The following is a 27,348-nucleotide window of genomic DNA, read 5'->3' as shown; positions in this document are numbered from 1 at the left end:
CTCAAGGCTCTTTTCCTTGTGGTCGCTTTACACCTGGTAATCCGATGGCGTTGTGGTAACGATGTCACCTTGTAATCAAGAGGTCGATACCGGCTGCAGGTGCATAGTGGTCAGATCCCACTTTAAACTGTAGGCCTAGTCCCGATTAGCCTCTCTGTGCATAAAATGGACATAAACTCTGTGGCGGAGTGGTTATCACAGCGCGCTATGACGCCAGGGGTCCCGGGTTCGAATCCCGGCCTGGGCATGGGTGTTTGTGAGTGTTTCTTCATCATATCATCACTCATCCTCATCTTCGCGATTAGCCCAAAAATGGCAGAAGTATAATGAACCAAATCAATCAATCCTAGTCTAGTAGGCTTCGTGCAACGCATCTTTGTATTCCAGAAGAACAATATGAAACATTATCATGGAATTTTATTCGAAATTATTGAATTGATTAACGGATACCTGTCTACTGAGTAAGCACTGAAGAATTTCTGAGCTATTTGCTACTGTTACAAGTTGAAAATCCTGAAAAATATGGCCCATTAAATTAGCCTCTGCTGCAGTGCTATAGACCTATAGCTCTGCCTTAACGAGGCATATCAAACGACCACTCCCACACTAACACACGATAGTTCAGATATTCAATGGTAGAAAATGGAAGCTATTTATAGAATCTTGTGTGCATTATTCATCCTTTGGTCGCTTGATTTCTGGGTAATGCACTCCCTCTAGCGGACAGAGATTGCATTACTTAATCGGCCGGAAGATTCTGATGGTTCTCACCTGGGCGTGGTTCTTTTTCGTGGCAGAATCACGTGACGCAGGTTGTCAGTTCTTTGTAGACTCTTCCGTGAACGAGCAACAATGGAGTCTGTAGCGTCTGCAGCTTGCGAGACAGCCAAAGATGAGGTGAGTATGATATTGTAGAAACCATTAACCAAGAGATTAAGACTAGGATGAGTCGATACCCATACATATCTGATAGGAATTCATCTATCGATACCAGCCGATACTTTCTGGCATGTTGGCCTTTCACGGGGTTCGCAAAAATGTCGCGCGACATTTTCACGGAACTAATTATCCTGCACACAAATACAAATAACAAATGTATCATGCTCCAGACACCTGACGGTACTTACAAGTCCCAAAATGAAATTTCAGCCTAATGGGATGAGGAGACAGGTGAGAGCAGAAGGTTAAATAATGTAGAATTACACAATTTGTATTCCTGTCCAGATATTATTAGAATAATTAAATCAAGAAGACTTAGGTTGGCAGGCCATGTGGCACGAATGGGAGAGGAAAGAAGAGTTTACAGGATTCTTGTTGGGAAACCTGATGGTAAGAGACCTGTAGGAAGGCCAAGACAAAGATGGAGGCATAACGTTGAGATGGACTTAAAGGAAATCGGTAAGGATGGAAAAGATCTTGCCTAGGATAGGAACAGATGAAAGGCTTGTGTTGCTGCAGCCATGAACTTTCGGGTTAAAGAATGCTAGAGAGTTAGTTAGTTAGTAGTTAGTAATTATCCTGGAAATTATGCAAAATCCGAACTTTCTTTTCATTTTGCACAAAAAACTGTATCTTTTGATTATATAACATCTGCCTTAATATTCTGATGTAATTTTTGAATATTCTGAAGCAAATTTATTTTTAAATTGAAGGGCCTCTCCGATAGCAGCGTCGTCGCCTTGTAATCAAGGGGTCCCGGGTTCGATACCCAGTGTATCACACTTTAAACTGTACGCCCAGTCCCGATTAGCCTTACTGTGCATAAGGTGGACTTAAAACACCAACATAATCAGTCAATCAATTTTTAAATTCATGCATATAATTGGAGAAGAATATTTACACACCAATATTGATCAATATTTTGAACAAATTTTAATTATTGGAATTTTCAATTATTTGTATCGTAATCGGTATCTTTGCTAGAGGTCCCGGGTTCGAATCTCAGCCTGGACATGGGTCTTCTTTGTGTGCCCCTTCATCAATTTCATCGTACCATTACTCATCTTCGCGATTATATTCAATCATTTTAGGGAACGAAAGGAATATTGGACAATATTATATTTTAATGCCAATTGCGCTCACAATACAGTAAACCATGACCTATGCGTTGTTCAGCGTATTTGCAATTTCCATCTTTATCGGTTTCGACATCAGCCACTGCCTGGAGGAGAAGTTTAAGGAAGTCAAAAACATCCTTTAGAAGTGCCTTTGTCTGCTGTTCTCGGTCATTGGTTGCCAGAGTGTGCAGATGACGATAGGAGAAGCCGAAGCATTACGTTCCGAGTCGTGCCACACACACATCACTGTTGCGTAGATCTGGTCTAAGTAAGCCCATTGCACACTTTTCTGTGGCACAAGAGATGTGAAGAAAATGTCTGTGTCTTGAAATCTTTCTTCCTGGGCCCTCTACATATACTGAGACTGCCCAGTTGTTCCATTCCACCCGCCCACCACGGAAAGTTACTTTTAAAAAGGTAACTAGTTTCAGTTACAGTAAAGCCCGCATCACACGGAACTGGATTTCCAGAAGGTATGCCGTAGTTGGTGCTGGACTGGCTACCAATTGCTAATTTGCTAGTTTTCGCCTCACACGATACTTATCAGCGCACTTGTCGATAGACTTTTGTTCCCATACGAGGGAAGTTGTAATGGCGGCCGCGTTAGATGTAAACAATGTATCACTTCACATTTTTAAAAGCCGATAACTATTCAACCAAGAGGAATAACGATTCGTATAAAAAGTTAAGCCCCTATTACACGGAACTGGATTTCTAGTTGGAATGCCCTAGTTGGCGCTGGACTTAATATCAATTTGCTAGTTTTCGCCTCACACGATACTTATAAGCGTACTTGTCGATAGACTTTTGTTCCCATACGAGGGAAGTTGTAATGGCGGCCGCGTGAGATGTAAACAATGTATCACTTCACATTTTTAAAAGCCGATAACTATTCAACCGAGAGGAATAACGTTTCGTATAAAACGTTATTAGATACAAAACAAACGAGAATGATCGTTAGGGTCTTCCTGATTCTTTCGTTTGTCACTTGAGTGTTGTAATTCACTGTTGTATCAATAATAATGGTGAGATCTGTCGTATCTGTTATTGCAAGAAGATGGGTTCTCATTTAAATCTTAAACGAATAGCACTTACCAAAATATATTACTTTTTTCAAAATGTCCAGAAATGCTGAATACTGTAATCATAAATAAGCGAATTCTAACCGGAAATATTTTCACTTCCATTTTTAAATTATCAGGAACTGAGATAAATGAAATCACGTGAAAACAATTACATTGTTTTCCATTCATATGCGCATTTGCTAGCTCTCGTCTTCTTCAGTTTTGTTCATACTACCAGTATCGTTGAATTCTTTCGTAAAAGCACTGAAATATTGCAGAACGTCCCTTTTCAGCTTAATCCGATATTATAGCAAAGAAAAAACTATCGGATGCTGCTTGCAGAAGGGGAAAGCTATAAGGTCACAGAGGAACACCGCAGAGGAACAAACTACAGAAACAAGAGACACTTCACAGCACACAACTGACAATTGCAAACTGTCAGCAATAGGAAGGAATTTTGCTCCTAGAGGCTTATCTTCCCGCTTCTGGGAAATCCACCCCTCTTCCGAGGCGTGGACATTGCCTTGGAATTCAGGTCTACCCAGATGAAACTTACGATAAACCTTGAAATTCCTGGCACTTTCTATAGATCGACCACAAGGAAAAGAACCTTGGACGAAAAGTCCCCGCGCAGCTTTGCCTTCTTCCTTTCAGCTCGGACCATAAGGAAGCATTGTCCACTCTCCACCTCCCCTTCTCGCGGGAGTACGGTGCACAGGAGTCGGGTCTGCGCAGGTTGTTTTGCTTGTGGTTCCACTATAGAGCCTACCGACTGACCACCGCGAGGAGACAAATTTAGTACAACAACTTTCTCTTTTCCTCTTCATCTATTGTTTGCAAGAATTAATGTCTCAAAGAATGGGCTTTTATATCACAGCAGAAACTAAATTTCACTATGAGTCCAAAATCGCCGAAAATTTATGACACTTACATAGCAATTTAAGTGTCGCAAAGTAATTGTAAAAGTAACTGTAAAAACGTTACTTCTATCGTAAAAAAGTAACTCAGTTACAGTTACTCACTTTTAAAAGTAACTAGTTACAGTAACATTTTCTAAAAAAAGTAACTGTTACTTGTAACTGAGTTACTTGTAACTAGTTACTTCCGAATACTGCCACACACACACACTTAAGAAGAATAAAGATAAATAATAATAATAATAATAATCTCAAATCACTGTCTCTTTCACTTGGAGAAGTCTGCACACGATATGGTCTAGAGTTGACGAGCTGTATCTTTGCGGGTGAACCCTGCCCAAACCTGGCTGCGCAGTAGCAAGGGGGAGGAGCTACCGGCTGCGCGTCATTACCTTTCGTTCTGTCCTTGCTGTCGACCACCCAAAGGGTGAGTAGGTGGCAACTACATTAACGTATCTCTCTCTCACTCTGCGCGGAGTAGCCAAGGCCACCCGCAAAGATACAGCTCGTCAAATCTAGCATTGACTGAAGGAGAACTGATTCAGTTACAGTGATTGATTTGCTGTGCACTTTGTGCACAGATAGACTAATCGTCACTGGACCAACGGTTTGAAGTGGGACCAGAACCGCTGTGTAATGTGATTGATTGAGTTGGTGTTTTAAGTCCACTTTATGCACAGTAAGGCTAATTGGAACTGAACCTACAGTTTAAAGTGGGATCCGAACCGATCCCCCAAGGCTCGATCCGGGGACCAATTCTATTTATCATATACAAGGGTTGGATAAAAAGTAATGGCAATACTGCTGTCCCGTGAAAGGGGCGAGTCACAGCGCCACAACCGTTTCGTGGTTGATAAAGGAATGTCAGACGAGGAAGTGTAGTGAGTGGGAGCGATTGTATGTTATTCAGTCAAAAACAGCAGTGCTCTGAAGCAGAGGAAGAGAGTGCAAGCGCCCTAACAATATAATTAGGCAAGAAGAACAACGTCTCTGAGGCAGACGGTCAACGCAGCCTACTACTGCACCTTCTTGTAACACCACCTTCGTCTCGGATTAAGAAGGAAGCGACGGCACGTTCTGGCACGGTGTCCCATCATCCTGCTTGACAATGCAACGTGTCACACTGCGAACACTGTGACGGCGCTCCTGCATAACTGGTAGTGGGAGGTACTGGAACATCCGCCGTATTCACCGAAATGAGACCGTGTGATTACGACCTTTTTGCCAAAATGAAGGAACCACTGGGCGGGAAGCACTACGACACGCGCGAAGCCATCATACGTGCTATAGGGCGGTCACTGCGGGACATCGACAGAGATGGACGCGCTGACGGTGTACGACGCCTTCCATACGTGTGGCAGAAGGTCGTAAAGATGGGGGGCGATTACATTGAAGGAATGTAACACGTGCTCCTCTGCCAATACAGTCAAGTAGCAATTATACCAGTGTTGCCATTACTTTTTATCCAACCCTTGTACATAAATGACTTGTCATCAAACTTAGAGCCAACCAAAACAACTTTATACGCTGATGTCACAAGCACAAGTATAGTGCTGACTGGCAAAAATGAGCAAACACTTAATTCTAACATCAAACACACAACAAGCAGACTTTCAGAGTGTTTCAGCAGCAACAAACTAACAATAAATAAAAACAAAACAGTAGCAATAAAATTCCACCATCCAAGAAATACAAGCAACAACATATCAACTGTAAACATACAAAATGAAGACATTAAATTTGAAAATTCCACAAACTTTCTGGGCATATGGATACAAGAAAATCTCAATTGGGACACCCATATTAACTATCTAGCAGGAAAATTAAGCAAAATCATATATGGTATAATAATCGTGAAAGATATTACAGAATGGAGCTTGAATTTGAATTTATCATGTTCAAGCAATAATTGACACATATTTTTGTGGTTGAAATGGAAATATATGTGAGAAATATATAATTTTTGGATGATTTTCATTTACCAGGGGGGGGCGGTGCCCCCCTTTTGTCCCCCCTTCCGGACGGCCATGCCATTATTGTGTTACGGGCCAAGATATCCTCCGTACTACTAAAGTGCCCATAAAAATCAATCAAGCAAGACATGGAATCTTTCTCTGACTCCTTCCTCTACCCCCGAGAAAGAATCTTGCAACCGTCCTTGTTTAATACGCTCGCTGTTGACATGGAAGCATAATATCAAGAGTTGTTGTTTTTTTAAACACGAACTACAATTCCTGAAAAGGAATATGAGGCCTCGTAGAAGATTTTTTAGATTTTTTGGAGAAATTTGGGGGTGGAGGAGAGGACTGGGGGGGGGCAGTTGCAACCCCATTTCTCTCTGGCTACGTGCCTGGTGGAGAAATCATGTAACATATCTTCCCGAACGAAGGCCTTGGCGTCGGCCTTGGTTGTGTGACGAATGAGCTGCACTTTACTATATACGAGGGGAGGCTAAAAATCGATAACAGAGTGCCGTACTTGGGAAGCGCCAGCCCTGGGTTGATTTAACTAATGGGTTGTATGGAATTTCGTTTGTTTCCACGCGCGGGTTCGTGCGTGCGGAAAAGAAAAGGGGGCCACCGGATCACGGGCAATTAGAAAGCATGTTTCACTTTCACTATATACAGAGTGACCACAAAGAATCAAACTTGTTTGCATCTTTGGAGCAGCTATTGGAAATGTATATTTAAGGTCGAAGTTCTACTGAGGAAACGCTAGGGCGCCATGCTCAAAGTGCTCCATTCAAAGCTTTTTCTTTCATTTAAGTAACGAAGTCCAGATATGCGACGGGGAAATTTACACTTAGCAGACATGCATTCTAGGAACACACTGCTGGAATTTTCTGTTAACCAAACCAGTAGCAACAGTACGTTTTTAAAGATGTTCATGGTGGGAGTTATACCCCCCCCCCTTGGCCCACTATTCCTAAAAAAAAAAGAACGTCGTAGGGAGGAAAAGATGGCAAAATTAAGGCTAAGAAAAAATACATTTAAACCCCTCCCTTTCAAAAATCCTGGGCACGCCACTGTTCAGACACTAAGAGATAACTGGAATATTCTTAAATACACTAATTTTTTTAAAAATCAGACATACAAATTACGAATTTTTGTTTCTTCATTTCACAATTAGGATGTGAATATCACGAACCGTGGTATAAGAAGAAAATATCGAAGGACGTACGTGCTTGTCGGTTGGTAGTGCGGGGGGGGGGGGGGAGGGTGGTGAGAGGGGGCGCCAAACCGCAATACTATATAGGGCGCCAAAATATCTAGCTGCGGGCCTGTGAAGTATTTCAGCAAAGTGGCCATGTATGAATCAGTCAAATGTTTTGGTGCGTCGGCACATATTGCCATTTTACACCCTTCAATGTACACTCATGCTCATAAATTAAGGATAATAGAGGTTTTGGTGCCCCACGATGCAGCACTGAAACAAACTAGTTGTGGTAGCACAGACACATGTTGAACACACAAGAAAGACATCCACATACCCTGCTTAACCCTGTTTATTGCAGAAAACGTGAGAAAAACCAAAGACCGCACATATGATACAAAGCAAGGGAGATTGTAAAATGTTGTTCCACAGTTCTTTGAGCATGTGAACAGGTTTCAGTATGGAATGTGATGCCCATGCACATTGACACATGCAGTACAACGACTTGGCATACTCTGGAGGGGGTTGTCGAGCAGCTGTTGGGGTATGGCCTCCCATTCTTGCACCAGTACCTGTCGGAACTTCTGAAGAGTCCCAGGAGGTGGAAGACGTGCGGCGACACGTCGGTCTACAGCATCCCAAGCATGTTCGATTGGGTTGAGGTCAGGGGAATAGGCAGGCCACTCCATTCGTATGGTGTCTTCTGTTTCAAGGTACTCCTCCACAATAGCAGCTCGGTGTGGCCTTGCATTGTCATCCATCAGGAGGAACGTAGGACCGACTGCACCTCTGAAAAGACGAACGTAGTCTTGCAGAATAACATCCCAGTACACCTGACCTGTTACAGTACCTCTGTTGAAGATATGCAAGGGTGTACGTGAACCCAGGATAATGCCACCCCACACTATGACACCACCACCTCCATACTGGTCCCTTTCGACGATGGTACCGGGTCGGTATCTAGTTCCTGGTTCACACCAGATGGTTACACGACGAGAATCATTGTTGAGACTATACCTGGACTCGTCAGTGAAGAGTACCTGAGACCATTCTTCCATTGTCCATGCCCTGTGTTCTCTACACCAGTTGTTACGGGATACTCTGTGACCATTTGACAGTGGAATGCAAATTGCAGGCCTCCAGGCGAATAAACCGTGCCTGTTGAGTCGTCTGTACACAGTGTGTCTGGGAACAACTGTTCCAGTGGCAGCTGCAAGGTCTCGAGCAAGGACCCCGACAGTACTCCGTCAGTGTTTCCGGGCACTTACGGTCAGATACCTGTCTTCTCGTGGTGTTGTACACTGTGGACGTCCACTGCTGTAGCGCCGAGACACGTTTCCAGTCTGTTGGAATCGTTGCCATAATCGCGAGATGACACTGTGGCACATGGAGCACCTGTGACACGACCTGCTGTCTTTGGCCCGACTCTAGCCGTCCAAGTATCCTTCCCCTCATTACATCATCAATATGTGTTTGTTGAGTCATTTCACACACACACACACACTCACCATTCGCACAACCGAACACAACTGCACACTTCCTATAGGCACTGTACTCTGGTCAGCAGTTTCGCTCCTGTGAGTCATTTGTCTGCTTACAGCGCCACCACACACTGGATCAAGGTCATAGTCAACACAGGTTATTTAGTACAGTACCCAGACATCATTTCAAGCTGCAACGTGCACATCAAATATTTATTTCTACAAGATTCAGCACTACCCTTAATTTATGAGCATGAGTGTATATGAGGGGGGGGGGTAGGTGCCTTATCAAAAAATCTTTACCTGGGAGTTAAAAGTAGAGGGGGTGTGAAAGGTTAAACTTGCAGGTAGTAATAGGTCCTGGAAAGGAAATACACTATATATTAAAAAGGCAGTGGCGGCCATAGGTGTGCGCACGAGGGGGTTAAGGGGGCAATTGCCCCTCCTAATAATCTCACTTAGAAATTTAGTGTAGGGAAATCTTATTAGCGTTAAACAATATTATTCTATTTAAAAATAAAGTATTTTCAAGCCGACAAACGTTCCAGGCAACTACGACGGGCTATGCCCTACGAAATTGGAGCCTAGTTGTGTTGCACCTATGTGGTTCCAGAATAAATAGGTCACGCATTGGAAAGGAACGTGTAGTTGTTTTGAATGTGCTGTAGGAAATCATATTTATATGTAAATTAGTCTAAACCACAGAGAAAAAGATAAAGGGGGAGGGGAAGAGAGAACTTCCGTGCGGCGGAAGCTGGAATTCTTCTAATAGAGTGATTTTGGGTGGGTCCAGACACACACTATATACGCCCCTGTTTAAAACTAAAATTACCAATCCAAAATTCAAATTGCAATTATTTTTTTTTTTTGAAAATTTTCGGAAAAGCGCACAATGTCGAAATTTTATTTATTTTTAACCTGCTTAATTATTTTGACACATTAAAATATTTCGTAATTGTCCATCCATTTTTAAATTTGCAAATAGTATTACAGCTATTTTTTAAATAATTATTTTTTTCTTGTTTTTAGGGATACACGACAAATTTTGATTTCGACTTCATTTGGCTTTTGAAAAAATATGATGGATTTTACATATTTTGCTTTTACCAGACTTTTTTGTCATCGCCCTCTCTGTTAATGTCAAAACTTGATTTTTCGAATTTGAAATTATCGAATTCATCGAAATTGTACGCGTATTTGTGTACTTCAAACAGTCACGATCTTTTAGAAAAAGTGAGCAACCCATCAATGCAATAAAACAGTGATATAGTATGAGGTTTTTCCTTCTTCGACTGAACTTTCATCAAGACTTTTACCCCCCCCCTAATTAGAAAGTCTGCGCACGCCTATGGTGGAGGCGATTAGGGGGCTTTGTAGAGGTTACCCCCCACGTCTTGCCACTTTTGCCCCCTTTGTACATGGCACTCTAGACCCCACTTTCCTAGCCTACCTCTCGCTACGGACCTGAGGTAATGACACACCAAAAAATTTCCTCGGAAACAGAGGAAAAGGTCCGCTCATCTCACGAAGCTCATAACATTAGTCAAACACTGTCATCTCCAAACATGGATGATAAATCGCTGGGAAGGTGAAAACTCTGAGGCAGGCCCGTAGCCAGAATTTTATTTCGGGGGAAGGGGGCTCATCCTGTCGCTAGAAATATTTATAGATAGATAAAACTGGATTAGTACAAATAATAATGACAATAATAATTATTGTTATTTTACAATAATAACTATTATACGTTATTAAAAATATACCAATTTCAATCCAAATCTATTGTTGTTATTATTACGTAAGTGGGGAGATTTTGCTACTCGATCCACTGTATCAGTGAATATCAGGCACGTATCCAGAGGGGGGCTTAGGGGGCTTGAGCCCCCCCCCGAAAGTTTTAGGCTTACACTAGATAAAATGAGGCTTTGGTTTCTTGTGGTGTGAAATAAAATAATGTGACAATAATTTAAGAAGAGAAATAATTATCGAGGCAAGACGAAGAATGTTCCGTAACCCTGTTATTGATAATAGCACGTATCCAAGATGGGGCACAGGTGTCTCGACCCTCTCCCCAGGAAATTTTTCAGTTTACGTTAGATAAAATTAGGTTTTTGGCTTCTTGAACAATGTGAAAATAATGTAAGGAGAGAAATAATTAACGAGGCAAGACGGAACATGTTTTGTATCCCTGTTATTGTAATCGCACGTATCCAAGGTGGGGATGAGGTGACTCGAGTCCCACCCCCCTCAGGATTTTTTCAAAATTTACACTAGATAAAATTAGATTTTTGGCGTCTTGAATAATGTGAAGATAATACATTTATAAATCTGATAGAATTATTATCGAGACAAGACGGAGAGTGTTCTATAATCTTATTATTGTCAATAGCACGTATCCAAGGTGGGAATAAGGAAGCTTGAGCCCCTCTTCAGGAATATTTTCTGTTTACAATAGATAAAATTAGGATTTTGGCTTCTTGAATAATGTGATGATAATTTGGGAGAAATAATTATCGAGACAAGACGGAGCATGTTCTATAACCCTGTTATTGTTAATAGCACGTATCCAAGGTGGGGTTGAGGTGGCTCGAGGCCCCCCCGCCCAGATTTTTTTTATTTTACACTAGATAAAATTAGGTTTTTGGCTTTTTGAATAATGTGACGATGATTTAAGGAGATAGACAATTATCGAGGCAAGACGGAGAATGTTCTATAACCCTGTTGTTGATAATATTGCACGTAAACTTTTCTTGCGCTTTCGGTGTTGTCGCAGCGCACTTGAGCACTATGTAGAGACTTGTCAGCATTTGGAAGCTGCACAACAAAGGTAGCACCACACGTAGGGCGATTCGTTGTAATTTCTAATCTCTGGAAGGAGGGAGAGAGACGTTCTTGAATGAGAGAAGGAGTCAACTACTGGCAATATTAACGAATCGTTTTATCTGGGGAACGTTCTTGAATATAATGAGGATATAAATACGCGGATTCAATTTTTCGGTTGATCTGTACAAAGAATCGGTTAATGAAATTTCAGAGGTAAGTGTGACAATTCATACAGTCGGCTCTACCAACTGAGCCATCGTTGACTTCAGCCGATTATTCGTTAAAATGTCTACATATAGTACATGTCCTGTGTATATCAAATCGTAAGGTGTTGCCTGTATAGTAAACAAGCACAGAAAATATAGGAGAGAGAAGAAAACTGAGGAGCATTCCCACCGGTTGAGGAGAATTTTTTTCTGTGGTCAACAAGAGCTATTACTTCGAGGTGACAATGACAGTGGCCTAATAAGGGAGATTTCACACCGTGTCGCCTAAAGATTAGGTTTGTGCGGCCTTTTGTGTCGCTACGGTGTGAAACGTTGCTCTTGATTGGCCCATTCCAATCGTCATGTATCGCGTGTCCCTTCGGTCTGAAACCTTCCTAAGTCACAAGGATGGAAAATTAGTGCCTTGTTAAGGTTAGGTGTGAAGGCAGGCAGACGACAGACAGCACCCTAAAGGATCATATCCAAACCGCATCTTACTTCAATCTCCAATACGGAATAATAAAAACTTCTGGTGAGTTGATTTTAAAAAATGTGTCCGAGATAAAGAGAGGCGTGTCCAGGATTTTCGGAAGGGAGAGGGGTTACGCATACTATTTTTGGTGGTCAGTCCTGATTTTGATTTTTTTCCTGTCTTTGACGTTCCTCTTTTTTTTCTTCTTCTTTTAAAAAAGAATACTGGGTCAAATGGGGTTATGACCTCACCAACCCTCCCTTGGGCACGTCACTGGAGATAAATGAGTAAGCATTTGATCATACTGGGAGACGAAACATTAAATGTGTTGGGAACGGAAGGATTTTCACTGTGCATTAATTGTTTCGTGATCCACATGTATTCGAGAAGACTTCTTTTGTTTCGTGCCGATATATGACAAGACAGCAGAAGCTGTGACAGGCATTTTTGAACAGTTGTGAGTGCTAAGGCCTGAATCTGAACAATTTGGTGGGTTTCGGCTTTTATAAGAGCTGCAAACATGGAAGGACAAGACACGTTAGTGGTGTTCAGGCTCGAATCAGAGAGGAATATTCGAGAGCTGTCTGCGTCCAGTTTGCAGCCCACAATTTGAATCTCGCGTTGTCGAGTGGATTGTCCATCCCGTGCATGTGTAACAGCTTCGTAAAAACACTCAAAGACACCATAGATGTTTTATGCCTGATGAGAAGAAATGGACAAACACACATACTGAGATGGTTCCGGCACACAATGTTAATGCATGGAAACAGAGGAGTCGAGTGGTACAAAATGTTCCGATTTCACGTTCTGATTAAAATGACAGCCTTACAGTGGCGACGATTTAAGGGATAGTTGCTCCCCATTTTTTATTTTCTTGCCTCAACATTATGACCTCTCAATGTTAAGCCTTGTCTACCAAGAGAAAGTAAACTTTCCTTGCAACGCTCTCCGCACCCCCCCCCCCCCCGGGTTTGGAACCCAATTGCCAACACTGGTCTGAACATACAATTGTGAGGTTCTTACTATACCCTTAAAAATTGGTGTTGAGCCCCCCCCGAAAGGAATTCCTGAATACGTGCCTGGTGAATATCTAACACAGTTGTCCATTATTTTTCTTAAATTTTGTACTGTCAGTGTAATGAAAATCATAGTTATTGTATCTTGTTATTAACTTTTACAGAATCGTTCAAAAAAGGCTTTAACAGTTAGTGGTAAATTTTACTTATATAGTTTATATTGTGTGATCTCTCACAAAGAAAACTATAAGTTTCGGAAGCTGTGAATCTATTTATTCCTTGGATTAAATGGTATAATATAAGAGTGTAACCTGGTTTCTCTATTATACACTAAACTTTTTTCGATGTAATGCAGTTTTTATTTCTGTTATTAACAATAAAAATAACATTTAAATTAGGTATTTGTAGGATTTTGGGGGGAGGCTTTAGCCCCCTTAGCCCTTCCCCTGGCCACGTGCCTGCTCTGATGAAATTAAAATCCGCACATTCGAGAGGGACTACATGTCATTACAGACACGGCATGTGCCATGCTCTTGCAGCAAATGCCTCCCCGATGACGCAATGGTAACGTCATCGACTTGTTCGATACCCGGTGCAGGCACATAGTGGTTCGCATCCCACTTCAAACTGTAGGCCCAGTCCCGATTTGCGATACTGTGCATAAATTGGACTTAAGACAAAGCCAATCAAACCTTGCAGCAAATGACGATGTGCGTCTACGCGTAGACAATGTTGATTCCTAATTTTTATTTGATTTATTTTACTTAGCTTTTTTTGCCACTTTTGGCTAATTTGCGAAGATGGATGAGTGATGACATGATGAAATTGATGAATGGACACTCACAAACATCCACGCCCAGGCCGGGATTCCAACCCAGGACCCCTAGCATCGTAGCGTGATGTGCTAACCACTCTGCCACGGGGGCCGGCTTGGGGCGTTGTAATCAAGCAGAATATTTCCGAGAGGTGGTACTGCTTGTAACCACATATTCGCACACATTATTAGGATTTTACCAACTAGGACGACGTTTACAAACAATGAAGTCAGTGGCGGCTTGTAATCACACATTCGTGATTATCTCGAAAACGGCTCGTTTTCAGACCCATGTTTACTGAGACTTTTTTGCTTCTATTATCGTGTACTTTCACCTGTGTCAGTTTGCGCTATTACTTTTTAGACACCCTGTGTATATTCTATATACAAATATAAAGGAATTACCTTTATACTTTTATGCTTTATATTAATATAAATCAGTTAGATTTCATAGTTATATTTGCCTTAAATTCATGTTTTGTTTTCATTGTGCACATGTTCATATTGGAGATTGTTCAGAGCAGCACTTAAAGTAGAAATTTCTAGTGGGGGATGTTTGGCCGAGCTTGGGAACCAGTGTTTCTTTCAGGTACCTATCCGGGGGTGCTCTGCACCCCCGGAAGTAATCTACCGCTCTCTCGGACAAAAGTGTAAACCAAAGTATAAAACTTTTCTGCTACCATTGTCCCCCTCGCATCGGACCGCATTACTTTGGGTGGCGAATATATTTCCCTCCGTAAATAGCAATGCCCACACTTGTCCAGTCTTACAGAAGAAGCAGAATGAAACTGGCAACTGCACTAGCCTTATCTCCTCTCTCCCATCTCAAATGAAAGTTTCATTATTACTTGCAATGTGATGAATGAAATCCTCGGTGTACTTTCTATCCTCAGCAACGCTTTGCAAAAGAAGGATTTGAGTCTGGCCAAAGTCATCCCTCTAATTACGTCAAATAAATTGCATTAGCAGGATATTGCAAATCAGTGTGAAAACATCAACAGTGATCTGCCAAAAATATTCGGACCGAACTGAAGAATATCTGATCTGAAACGCACCTGATTGCTGTTGAAGATGCTAGGAAAACTTTCTGTGGGATGAAGAAATGGAAAACAGGTTCAACGATCAATCTGTTGATATCATGAGATTCGCAAGTCAATTTGAAACCTTTCAGTCAGTAGTAGACTTGCAAGACACCAAAGTCAAAAGGTTTTGTGTAAATTTTCCCATGCTTAAGATGCAAGGCGTTCTTGCTGACCTCAAGTCCTACAATTTTTTTGTCAAGTCGATGCTTGATAATGGAATATATACAGAAGCTGACAATCCATTCTTGAAAATCTTAGAAGCTGACGTGGGATATTCCGAGTTGAAAAGAACTCTATGAAGTCCTTCTAACCATTCCCGTATCGACAGCCGGCGTAGAAAGGTCTTCCAGTGCTATGAATAGGATACTAACTAGGACAAGAAGTAGAATGCTACTAGGAACTTTAATGCATTGCATGATAATAAGCATTGAGGGACCTAAGATTCCAACTAATGATTTTCTGAAGAAGTGCCACAAAGAAAGTTTGCAGGATAAGATTGCTGTAAAATCTTCATGCCATCTTAAGCTTTGCATGATGTGTTCTATTGAGTTTAATAATTGTAATATTTTTCCTGGTTCACCATTGTGGAATTTGTTCCTGATGATTAAATGTAAAAGTAGGTGATAATTTACTATGTACTATTGTAATGCTAATTGACAATATAATATTTGTAACTGTTAGGCAACAGAGTATTAAAAAGAAACAGAGACAAATAAAAATAAAAATCTATGTCTTTCCACATTGAATTACTAAGTATACTTAGGTCACCGCATCCTAGTTTATTTTTGTTACTGTACGTCATTTCCCAACTGTAACGCTCAGCGTTATGTTCATTGACGAACCACGAACGACCACTGGTAATTCTCAATGTTAAACGCACATATGTTGTATTTCGCAGATGAGATTCACAACGCCCTTCCGGTTTTCTGGAATGCCCCCCCCCCCCCCCCGGAGCAAATTTTCTGAAAGAAACACTGTTTGGGACTAGCTGGGAGGATGCTCATATGTTTTAACATGATGACAGTGAGACAACTGGGGGGATGCATTGCAAAGATATTGCTAGCTGGCGGGATACCATACCCCTGCATCCCCTCTCACTTCGAGCACTGGATGAGAGAGAGAGAGAGAGAAAGCATGGTACCCTCACAAATGCACCACTTTGTGTGTGTTGTCGATATTGTCCTTAGTAAAGTATATTTGAAGTAAAAATTAATTGTTTATCTTATGTTCTTGCAACAAAAACTCTCCCCCTGGAAATTTTTGGTGGGGGGGATTTTTGAGGCCAAAATTGTTGGTGGGGGGAAATCCCCCCTGTCCCCCCAGGATTTCGCACCCTGCCAGGCTGTACTATGTGGAAGAGACGTTGACATATGGGTGTTTTTAGAGAAGATCACCCCTTACACCCTGCGTAGGCAATGTAGACAAACCGTTAATTTTAGCGATTTGTGGAAGTGGAATAGAATTGAAGACAAAAATTGGTAAACGCTGTGAGTGTCACAATAATTCAAACACCGTTTTTCATGTTAAACTGCGAAATGTGCCATGCTTTATAATGTGGTAAACGTGACATGTGGCTGGTAGTCCTCTAAGTAGTTCCAAGGGTGTGTAAAGAGATCACTAGTGTGCACGTTCTTATGGGCCGATGTGCGGAACGATGTGAATTCCAAACACTTTCGCTTTTAGCACTTACAACGTTTACCACTTTTAGTCCTCAATTGTCCTAGGTTTTAGCTTTTTTAAGAAATTCATTCGGTTTCTCTACAGACTACTGGGACAGAGTATAGAGCCTGGCTCCTCTAAAATAAAACTAGTGGAAAAGCTGACTTGTTGAGACTATGCTAACCAATGATAAAAAGTTTGAAATGTGGATTTTGTCTTAATTTTCTGTTCTGTTGACAAATATACATTTCATAATATGTTGAATCATTGTCATTTTTAAGCATATAAAAGATAAAACCAAAAGAGTATCCGGTGGCAAGGAATTTTTCCATCATTTCTGGTTGCCTTTTCCTCTGAACATAAGAATACTTATTATTCATTTTGTTTCTCTTAGGATTGCATCTCTCCAGCACCCATTCCAGAAGATGGAGGATGGCTGGAACAACCCCTCGTTGGAGGTTTCAAAGTTTGGCAGATAATGTTTCTTTGCGGAGCTGGGTTGCTTACAGTCAGTAAGTGATTTTTTAATCATTCTTTATATATTTTTAGGGATGTGTCTGGCGATTTTTTTTTAGGTAGGATGAATATAAATTAAGAGTATTTAAAAATTAAATCCTTACGAAAATATTTGGACCTACAAGGGATGAGGAGATATGCGTGGAGAAGGTTAGATAATGTAGAACTGTCAAATCTGTATTCATGTCCAGACATTATTACAATAATTAAATCACGAAGGTTTAGATGGGCAGGCCATGTGGCACGTATGTATGGGAGAGGAAAGAAGAGTTTACAGGATTCTTGTTGGGAAACCGGATGGTAAGAATCCTGTAGGAAAGCCAATATGAAAATGGAGGGATAATGTTGAGATAGACCTAAAGGAAATCGGTAAAGATGGAAAAGAATGGATTGATCTTGCCCAGGATAGGGACAGATAGAATGCCTATGTTACTGCAGCCATAAACCTTTAGGTTTAAGAAGGCTAGAGAGTTAGTTAGTTAGGCGGGAAATGAAAATAAATCCAGACCTTCGGGATGGAAATATTTCCAGATTTTCCGACACTGTGAACATTTCGAACTCTACACATTATTTTTACCTGAAGCAGGGGGTATTTGTAGGGGAATGAGAGGCAATTTTCCTTCTGGCATATCCTGGATGCACATTTTTTGCCCTTGGGGTCAGGGTGGAATTTGAAAGAGAGGTGAAATGAAATCTGCTCCGCTGGTTTCTGCACCCCCTCCCCTCTGGTTGTTAATTTTGACTCTTTTGTGTGGGGGAACTACACACATGTCCATCAGTAAAGGATAACAATCATGTCACATCAGACACATCTAACGTACACCAATTTGGTTTACATGTGAGATACAACTCAAAACAACTTCTCAACTTCTTTTTCTACCAAAAACAACACTAAATATGTTAAAACATGATAATAAATAAATTTAAAAGCTAAAATAGGGTCATAACTCATATTGTTAGTTATCACCACTCTCTAGTCTTCTCAAACCCGAAGGTTTATGGCTGCAGCAACACAAGCTTTCCATCTGTCCCTATCCTGGGCAAGATCAATCCAATCTTTTCCATCCTTACCGATTTCCTTTAGGTCCGTCTCAACGTTATCCCTCCATCTTCGTCTTGGCCTTCCTACAGGTCCCTTACCATCAGGTTTCCAACAAGAATCCTGTAAACTCTTCTTTCCTCTCCCATTCACGCCACATCGCCTGCCCACCTAAGTGTTCTTGATTTTATTATTCTAATAATATCTGGACATGGTTAGTTAAACCTGAATCACACGGAACTGGATATCCAGTAGGAATGCTCTAGTTGACGCTGGACTGGCTACCCATTTGCTAGTTTTCGCCTCACACGGTACTTGTTATACCGTACTTGTCGATAGTCTTTCGTTCCCATAATGGCGGCCGCGCGAGAAGTATCACTTCACATTTTTAAAATACGATAACTTTTCAACTGAGAGGAATATCGCTTCGTATTAAATGGTTTTAGGTAAAGAAGAACGGCGCTGATAAAATACATACTTTACAACATTTACTATACACGCATGGAAGAATATTTTAGCTTTTTCAATTGTAAACATGCCTTTCGTGCTGTATGCACTCGGAAACAACAGACAAAAAAAGGCTACTTTGCAAACTCACAGATTATCTTCACATGGCCAAACTTTGCTCTGATTGGCTGTTCCACAGAATCTAGTCCAAGAAGTTAGTAGCAATTAGAACATGTCCTATTCCTCAAAACCAGTCAAGCAGTCAGCCAGGCGGCCATGATTTCTACCTAGAAAGTCAGTTCATCGCCAACTAGGGCATTCCAACTAGAAATCCAGTTCCGTGTGATAGGGGCTTTAGTCACAGTTGTTTTTTAACTGTTAGTCACAGTTTAAAAAAAAATAATTAAAACATTGCAATTATATTTTAGACTTCATATAATAATTATGTATGTAATAATTATTGCTAATCACTTTCCATTCTATGTTCCAGTTATTTTCCTATGCTGCTGTTGCCGTTTTCGCATTCCTCGAACAAAACAGGAAATTGAAGCAGATTACATGAGGAAAAAGATAACCAAAAAATTTCAAAAGCAGCTTCGGATGATACAGAATGCTGAGATGGATGAAATGGATCTTAAAAGAGGTAACATTAACTCCTACGGCTAAAGTTTTATTTGTTCATGACAAAGTTGGTTTGAAGTTCATGTTATGTCAGGCTAATGGGGACTGAACCTGGAATTTGAAGTGGGATATGAGACACTGTGTATTGTGCCTGCACTAGAGATCCACATGATTACAGGTTTTAATTTGTTCATATAAAGATGTTAAGGTGTGTTGTTGTTGCAAATTGCAAATGTCCAGTTTTGTTTGTAGACCACTTAGTATTTCATTGTACAGGGTCCAGTTTATACAGCGTGTCCACAATGAGACTCCAACATTTTGAAAGTCTATAACTTTTTCATTTCAGATTGTACAGCTGTGATTCCGGAAGCAGCAGAAGCAGAAACTCAAAAAGTTTATGTGGTAACGTTTTAGGGCACGCAATAGCCGTAGTGGCGCTGCAACAATCGATTGTTTGAAAATGGAGATTCCAAACGAGCATCCACAGGTTTATTCGAAAGGAGTCCACAGAAGTCAGTAAGAAAAGCAGTGAAGAACTGTGTGAACTGTCGACCGTTTCATACCAAGTTCTCTCGCTGCTTGTCTTACTGACGTCTGTGGAGACTCCTTTCGAATGACCTCCGCACATTTTCTACAAACTGTTCCTGGATTCTGGGTTTACCACCACCGTGTCCTTTCAAAACATTGCCGGTCGCCAAAAACTGATCACACCACTTCTTTATAGTCGTGAATGTCAGAGGATCCTTATTGTACACACAACGAAAGTTTCGTTGCACTTGAATAACTGATTTTGTTTCTGCATACCACCACACAACCTGTGCACGCTCGTTTGGAATCTCCGTTTTCAAAAATCGATTGTTGCAGTGCCACTACGGCTATTGCGCACTAAAACGTTATCACATAAACTTTTTGAGTTTCTGCTTCTGCTGCTTCTGGAATCACAGCTGTACAATTTGAAATGAAAAAGTTATAGACTTTCAAAATGTTGGAGTCTCATTGTGGACATGCTGTATATCTACCACTTTCGAAGGTTGGTATTCCCTGAGGACCTGCAGTAAGGATGAAACCCAGCATGCTAGGTAAGGGCACAAGGGATGCCATTTCTGTAGCAATGGAGCATTGGAATCCTCCTGAACACCCTGCTTTTGCGGTAGAGGTGTATTTTAAAAGTAATGCATGGTACATTGTATGGTAGCAGCACAGACACACACACTGCCTGCAATTTCTTTCTCTGGGGAACCTTGAGAGTCGAGTTTTTGAACATGTATCCCTAACTTAGAGACCCTGAAGAGATGAATTAGGGAAGAAGTCCAGGCAATTTCACCAGAAATACTGGTGTCTGTAATGCATAATTTTGCAGTTGACTACGTGAGTGTTCACATGGAATGGTGGCTGATGTGATTTTCAAAAAATAAGACAAAATGAAAAGTGTTGTGTCATTGTTTTACAAATGACATTATGTTATCTATCAATTACAACTATCTTGCTTTACATCATCTGTATTGTGTTACTATGGGAAATATATTAAAATGGTAGATATATATTGCCGGACCCAATATATCAAGCTTTATCCATTCTTTCTTGACCTTGCCAACGTATCTCTTGCAGATCTGTTATTTCTGTCTTATATATTAGCATTTAATTTTCCCAAGTTGTCTCATTATCCTTACATAAATTGTGGCAAGACAACAGCGATGAGAATACAGGGTGCGGCAAAAAAGAAAAGAAAAGGTAAATGAAACATGGAAATGAGATAAAGTTGGTTATTTATGTTTGTATGTTATTATGTTGATTTGGCAGTGGGGGATTTTCACCAGCAAGTTTTCCAGCAAGATGGAGCCACCCCACACATAGCCTGGTGAACAGGGCACTGTTAGAGGAACAGTTTCCAGAACGCCTTGTGTCCAGAGGAACTCCTTCCCTTTTCCTCTGAAAAGTCAAGACCTTGACCTGTGCGATTCATTTCTGTAGGGAATGTTGAAGGAACAATGTTTCTCACCAGTACCATGAACTCTGGAATAACCACGTTAGAGCATTGACTCAATGCTGGGCATGGCCGTAGGCAGGAAAGATTTTCAGGGAGGGGGGGGGGTTCATTCATAATTGTTTCCATGGGCGTCGCCATAAATTTGAATAATAGAAATAATAACAATAATTATACAATAATACTTATAATTTGATAATAAAACATTTTTCCAAAACAACAATAATAATAATAATAATGATTGCTGTTGTTATATCCTTGAGCTGGCTTTCTCAATCCAGCACAAGTTTTTGTTATTTATGTTTCATACAGAAATGCATAATTATTATACTTTGTTATTAAATTTTAGATACCCTCAAGAAAAAGCTATAAAAGTTAGACAGACATTTTAGTCATAAAGTTTTTGATGTTTGACCTTAAAACTTAATTTTTGGAATTTTGGAAACTAACTGTGGAACAAGTTATTATTTTTAAAAACTTAGCTTGGTGCATGTATTGTAACCTCAATCGTGATTGTAACGTGCTACGAAACTGGAGATCCTAGGTTTGAACTTCTATCAAGAGTTACGGACACGGAATTTAAAAGATGAAAAGGGAATATTAGGACAATAGTAAGGGAATTTTCAGTGCTCACAATTGGTGTCTCAACTCATCAAATGCATATAACTTTTTATTCGCAATGACAGCAAGCATGTGGAACATGTCATTGTGCGATAAAGACATCAACCTCACGGACACGACTTTGGTTACCTTTTTCTGCCCCACCCTGTATATACGTGTGTCCATATATCCTCATAACATGAATCTCTTATGTTTTCTTTCAGCTTTGGACCGAATCAGAGCAGAATTCAAGTCAGATACGGAAAGTCTTGCCCAGTCGGAGGCTCTAAGTGTTGCCACCTTCAGTTCCTGTCCAAGTCCTACATACAGGAAGGGCAGTGATATACAGCTAGGTGAATAGGCGATGCATCAATGCTTATGTACATAGCTCTCTCTCTCTCCACTGTACAACTGTTTGAGAAAGACTGAAATATGGTCATGTTGTAAGTTATCAATCTGCACTTTTGATCATTTGTTATATGCAGACGAGTTCAAATTCTCTTTGTTTCTAAGCATCAGCATTTTGCTGTTCAGTACTATAAGCATTTCATGGCATCCTCCTTTACGCATTTACAACTGCATGAATTATACAAAGTTTTTCATAATTAGTTACCTAAAATTAAAATCAAATAACTCCATTTGTATAATAGACTTACATAATGTATTTACTGTATTAAAATCTACATAACTTTACAGTCATCACTTGAGGTGGAATTTTTCTGATACTTGGTTCTAAAATGCTGTTGAAGGGTTTTGATTGATTAAGTTGATGTTTTAAGTTCACTTTATGCACAGTAAGGCTAATCGGGACTGGACATACAGTTTAAAGTGGAATGCGAACCACTATGATCCTCCACCGGGTATCAAACCTGAGACCCGTTGATTACAAGGCGACGACGTGCTGTTGAAGGGTAACTACAGACTGTTTTTCATGGAACCACAGACAACACTGAATGCACTCCGTACTGCTGTATGACTCTATGTCAACTGGTTTATTGGTCATGTAGTCACAACAAAGTGACTGACCTCTGGAAACCTAGAAATGAAACTTCATGATATGGCGCATATTTAGAACCACTTTTGAATCAACATTGAATAATACTTTCGGAGTTAGTTAGCTTTAGTTTTAGGTAACTAAATTTGAAAAATCCTGTATACTAAGATTATAAGTAACAGCTGATATACCATTTTTGTTTATGCTTAACAGATGCCTGACAAACTTGATTCTTAGAATTATTTCTAGATAGTTTCAAGCATGAAACAAATTTCATTGAAGAAATAATAACATATTTTTAATGCCTTTTTTGCTATGGATCATGTTAAAGTACTTTTTAGTTAGGTTTGCATGTTATGTACATTGCTGCGTTTGTGTTATAATATTGGTAGTGTTGCTTTTAGTTAATGGTAAGTATGCGACTACATTTTTTTACAGTATACTCTCATTAACGAAACAGATCAGAAAATAAAGAATGCACTTTATGGGGTATGGATGTTCTTAATTATTAACTTCATCTTGGGCACTCTAGAAACTACATGCCAACCTCCATGGCGGAGTGGTTAGCACAGTGTGCAATGATGTCAGAGGCCCTGGGTTTGAATCCCGACCTGCACATGGGTGTTCCTTGTGAGTGTCTCTTCATCAATTTCCATGTTATAAGAACTACAGGCATTCCTATACTCTGTCCCCAGGAATATGTGGAGCAAAGCTGCACATAAAGGTAGCAAAGGGGAGAAAGCGAGGGGCAGAGGGAAGCAGTGTGCACCAGTAGCGGCTCGTGCCTAAAATAACAGGTGAAGAAGTATATTTATAGGCAATGAAAACAAATAGTAAGTGCCAGTGCCCCCCCCCAATTTAAAACGTCTTTTTTGTCTTCATCCATCCATCTGGAAAATGGTGTCTGCAACAAATTACACACTAAGTCATTTACTGGGTTCATTGTAGAAACCACAGCTCAACACATGAACACAACACACGATAGGAAACGCGAAACACACACGCGGAACAAGATCTCGCGAGAACGTGAGGATTTTGCCACAAGCACTGGATGCGATGTTTTCTCCGACGAGAGAACTGCTTCATCTAGAAGGCGACACCCGTTCAAGGCCAACGCTAGGTGACGTCACCGCTGCCATGACAACCGGCTAAGTTTTCCGCAACCTAGCGGTGTTTGCTCTTGGGTTGGGACGAACTCAATACGTGCGTAGCGCCGAGCGGCGTGTTATTTGAGTATTATCGTGTGTGTTCTGCTGGGAAATAGTTTAATTTAACAAGCAAATGAAAAATGTCAATATTAATTTGAAAATTAGGTGAAAACATCTGCACTTGTTGCACTTGGCCAGCCGCCACTGGTGTGCACTGCTGTAAACGGCTGGTAGGTGCACTCACTTTCCCTCTCACAAGTTCTTTGGTCGGTCTCAAGTCACGACTTGCGCAGAGATTTGTTTTCATTTCAGAGGTACCTGAGACAGAGTATAGATAAACTCAAAATCTTCAACACTGTAAAATAAAAAATTAAGAATGTCTGTCACTTTTATTTTGTTAGAATTCGCTGCTTCAGTACAGAAAAACACTTTTTGCTTACAGGATTGTCCTTTGAAGACCTACAGGCCAGCGCTCGGCAAGTAAGCCTTCGATCAAGATTGTCATCTTTCGTCCACGTCACACTTGCCAAGCTCCACTTTGGAAAACTTTCCTCCGAGTCATCGGACAAGAAAATAGTTGTTCAGCAGTAGGTAGACACTGCACAACAAAGAAATCAACTTATGCATTGTTGCTGAATAATAGCTATTGCTGTGTGCTTGATATGTTTGTGGTTGTTGTGACTAAAAATGTGTTCAGGACAATTTACATGTTTAAACAAGCTTAAGTTAAGCAAAGCACAGTACAAGATCACTTTGTAAGAACATTTTTGTACATGTTTTTGAAGTACTATATGCATGTCTTTTGAGGTAATTGATATGTATATTTTTCACTATTTTTATTACCAGCTTTTACCTAGAGGTCCATGTTCCTTGGGAACATCATTACATTTTATGTGCGCAAATGTATTGACTAATATTTCACCTAGCACATTGCATGGTGGTTCTGATGCCACCTTAAACTGTAGGCCCAGTCCCAATTAGTCACTCTGTGCATAAAGTGGACTTAAACAACAATTCAATAATACTTCATCTGATGACCAATATTGGATAATGTTTCAATCAAGAACATCTGCAATTTTTCCAGGGAGTAGCAAGCAAGGTATTCTTTCAGGGGGGGGGGGATACGAGGCATATTGATCTGCAAAATACCACTACCCTCTGAAGAAAACACTCCTTCAGTTTGAAGTTATGTTTCTGGAATACAATTGTAATAATTAATACAAATTACCATGATTGAAATGAAGTTATGTGTAAAGTATATAATCTTAGGTTGATATCTACTGTATTATTCAGGGGTTGGATATCCATGGCTTCAATATCATGAGAATGATATTAAAGTATAACTCAGAGATGTCATTCGGTACATATCTGCAGATGTTGTCACAATTATTATACATTATCAATGTCAATTAAGTATCATCAGTTATAGAGTGAATGGATATTTTTTGTCATTAGCTATGTAATTTTACACTTGATATATCTTTTGTTGTTTAAAATTAAAACAGTTTTGTAGGAAATTGTAGTTTGGATACTTTCATAAACTGTAAAAGTAAAAAAAAAAAAAATTGTGGATAAATTTATGTAAAATATGAAATGTTCAATAAAAGACACTTGGAATTTAGTGTGGAAAAAACATGTTTTTGTTGCCTTCGTTGAGATTGAAGTATACAGTAATTTATAGTATCTCTCAAAGATTCCCGAAAATTAGCTCCAAGCTATTTATACTTGATATTGTATCACGCCGTAGGCGTGACTCGAACCCAGGACCTTGGGCATCATAAATCAATAAGCTAATCATGTCATAAAAGGGGTCTCACTAAAGCACTAGAAAAGAGCTTCTTAAAAGCAAATCATGCCAGCGACCTTCAGTGGAGTTATAAAACTCCGCTGACACTGCATTAGGCCGGAAGAATATGAAATAGAGTAAATTAGCGTTATCCACAAAATCGCCGTTGGAAAGGGACACGATCTAGTCAACGGTTTTAATGATCGAAAGTTCAAATTCCAGTTAAATAGTTCGTGAGAACATTTCTCGCCCCAGTGCTAATCTGAAAGCTATCGAGTATACATACAGTCGTTGCCTCTGATTTATCCATTATTACGTAAAGAGTTGCACTACGAAACGAAGTTTATTTCAGGACCGGCATTGTCAACAGATTCAACGAGATCTTCAACTACAAGACAACAGAGGTAAACGAACTTTCCTTTATCCCCTTTCTTACATTTACACAACCCTGTCAGACCAGTCAATCGAAGTGTTTAAAATCAAATGGTTTAGTGTTGTTCTTATTTCATAGGGGCAAGCCCCCTTGTTTGTTTGAGTATTGACATTGCTCTCCAGAGCCGTACCCCCACTTACAATAAACATGATATATTTTGTTATTGTATACATGAATTATCAGTCAGGAATCAGTTGCAATGGAGGGCTTTTGGTGTTGGGCAGGTCTGTAGTGAGGGTTAGGCCAGGGGTGCTGAAGCAGGGTGCCATTCAAAGCTTTAAAATAAAAATAAAAAAAATGAAAAATGAAAAACAAATCAAATTATTCAATGGAGAAATTTACACTTGGAATTTTCTGACCCAAAGAAAGCAGTTACATTTTCATGTTCTTCAGACACTAATACATGACTGAAATATTTTTACATATGCTAAACTTTTTTTAAAATAAGAATTCCAAACTACAAATCTAAAAAAAATATAACACATTATTTTTTAATGAGTTTTTGTTTGTTTCCTCATTTCAAAATTTCTAGGATGTAAATATCACAAATCACGGCATAAGAAGAAAATTCCAAAGTCCTGCCTAGGGTGACAAAATATCTAGCTTTGGGGCTGGTGATGGGTCACAAGATGACGACAAATATTTGGATCAGCTGGATGTGCCAATAAAGAGCGATACTTTCATAAAAACATGGCTTACGCTCTTGAACAGGCACTATATTTCCTTTCGGGACAACCTCTCAGGATTTCTTGTGTTATTAACATAATATCCAACACTTCATGAAATTCTAAAAAGTAAACGTGGTTAAAAAACGTCAATGTCTTGATCCAATATGACAGTCTTTCTGAGGACAGGATGAGGTGATGTGGGCAGCTGGTTGATTTGATTTGTTGTTTTTTTAAGTCCACTTTATGCACAGTAAGGCTAATCAGGACTGGATCTACAGTTTAAAGTGGGATCCGAACCACTATGAGCCTCCACTGGGGTGGGCAGCTGGAAAAGAGCAACTGCTCTTGCAAGGTTTATACCCATCACCTCC

General features: G+C 40.2%; 1 protein-coding gene across 3 annotated transcripts; it reads left to right on the top strand.

Moving 5' to 3' along the window:
• Positions 1-818: 818 nt before the first annotated feature.
• Positions 819-25,558, top strand: LOC145996523 (uncharacterized). 3 transcript variants are annotated; one of them, XM_083133025.1, is made up of 5 exons: positions 819-897; positions 17,136-17,249; positions 19,234-19,386; positions 22,173-22,301; positions 24,533-25,558. In XM_083133025.1, the coding sequence occupies exons 2-5, from the start codon at positions 17,174-17,176 to the stop codon at positions 24,679-24,681; spliced, it is 507 nt and encodes a 168-aa protein (XP_082989151.1). In that variant the 5' UTR covers positions 819-897; positions 17,136-17,173; the 3' UTR covers positions 24,682-25,558. The 3 variants fall into 3 exon arrangements, 2 of the variants coding, with proteins under 2 accessions (XP_082989151.1, XP_082989150.1); XR_014442791.1 differs by having other exon boundaries at positions 825-897; positions 17,136-17,253; positions 22,173-22,391; positions 24,533-24,619; XM_083133024.1 differs by having other exon boundaries at positions 825-897; positions 17,136-17,253.
• The last annotated feature ends 1,790 nt before the right edge of the window (positions 25,559-27,348 follow it).

The sequence above is a fragment of the Lepisma saccharinum genome, chromosome 12, assembly GCF_977018435.1.
Source record: "Lepisma saccharinum chromosome 12, izLepSacc3.1, whole genome shotgun sequence".
NCBI classification, from domain to species: domain Eukaryota; kingdom Metazoa; phylum Arthropoda; class Insecta; order Zygentoma; family Lepismatidae; genus Lepisma; species Lepisma saccharinum.
The sequence above is the reverse complement of the archived record's forward strand: the minus strand, read 5'-3'. Positions and strand labels throughout refer to the sequence as shown.

Coding starts and splice junctions, on each gene's coding strand:
- LOC145996523 (XM_083133024.1), top strand. CDS start 853: ATGGAGTCTGTAGCGTCTGCAGCTTGCGAGACAGCCAAAGATGAG. Junction 898..17,135: donor GCGAGACAGCCAAAGATGAG/GTGAGTATGATA, acceptor TGTTTCTCTTAG/GATTGCATCTCTCCAGCACC. Junction 22,302..24,532: donor GGGCAGTGATATACAGCTAG/GTGAATAGGCGA, acceptor TTTTGCTTACAG/GATTGTCCTTTGAAGACCTA.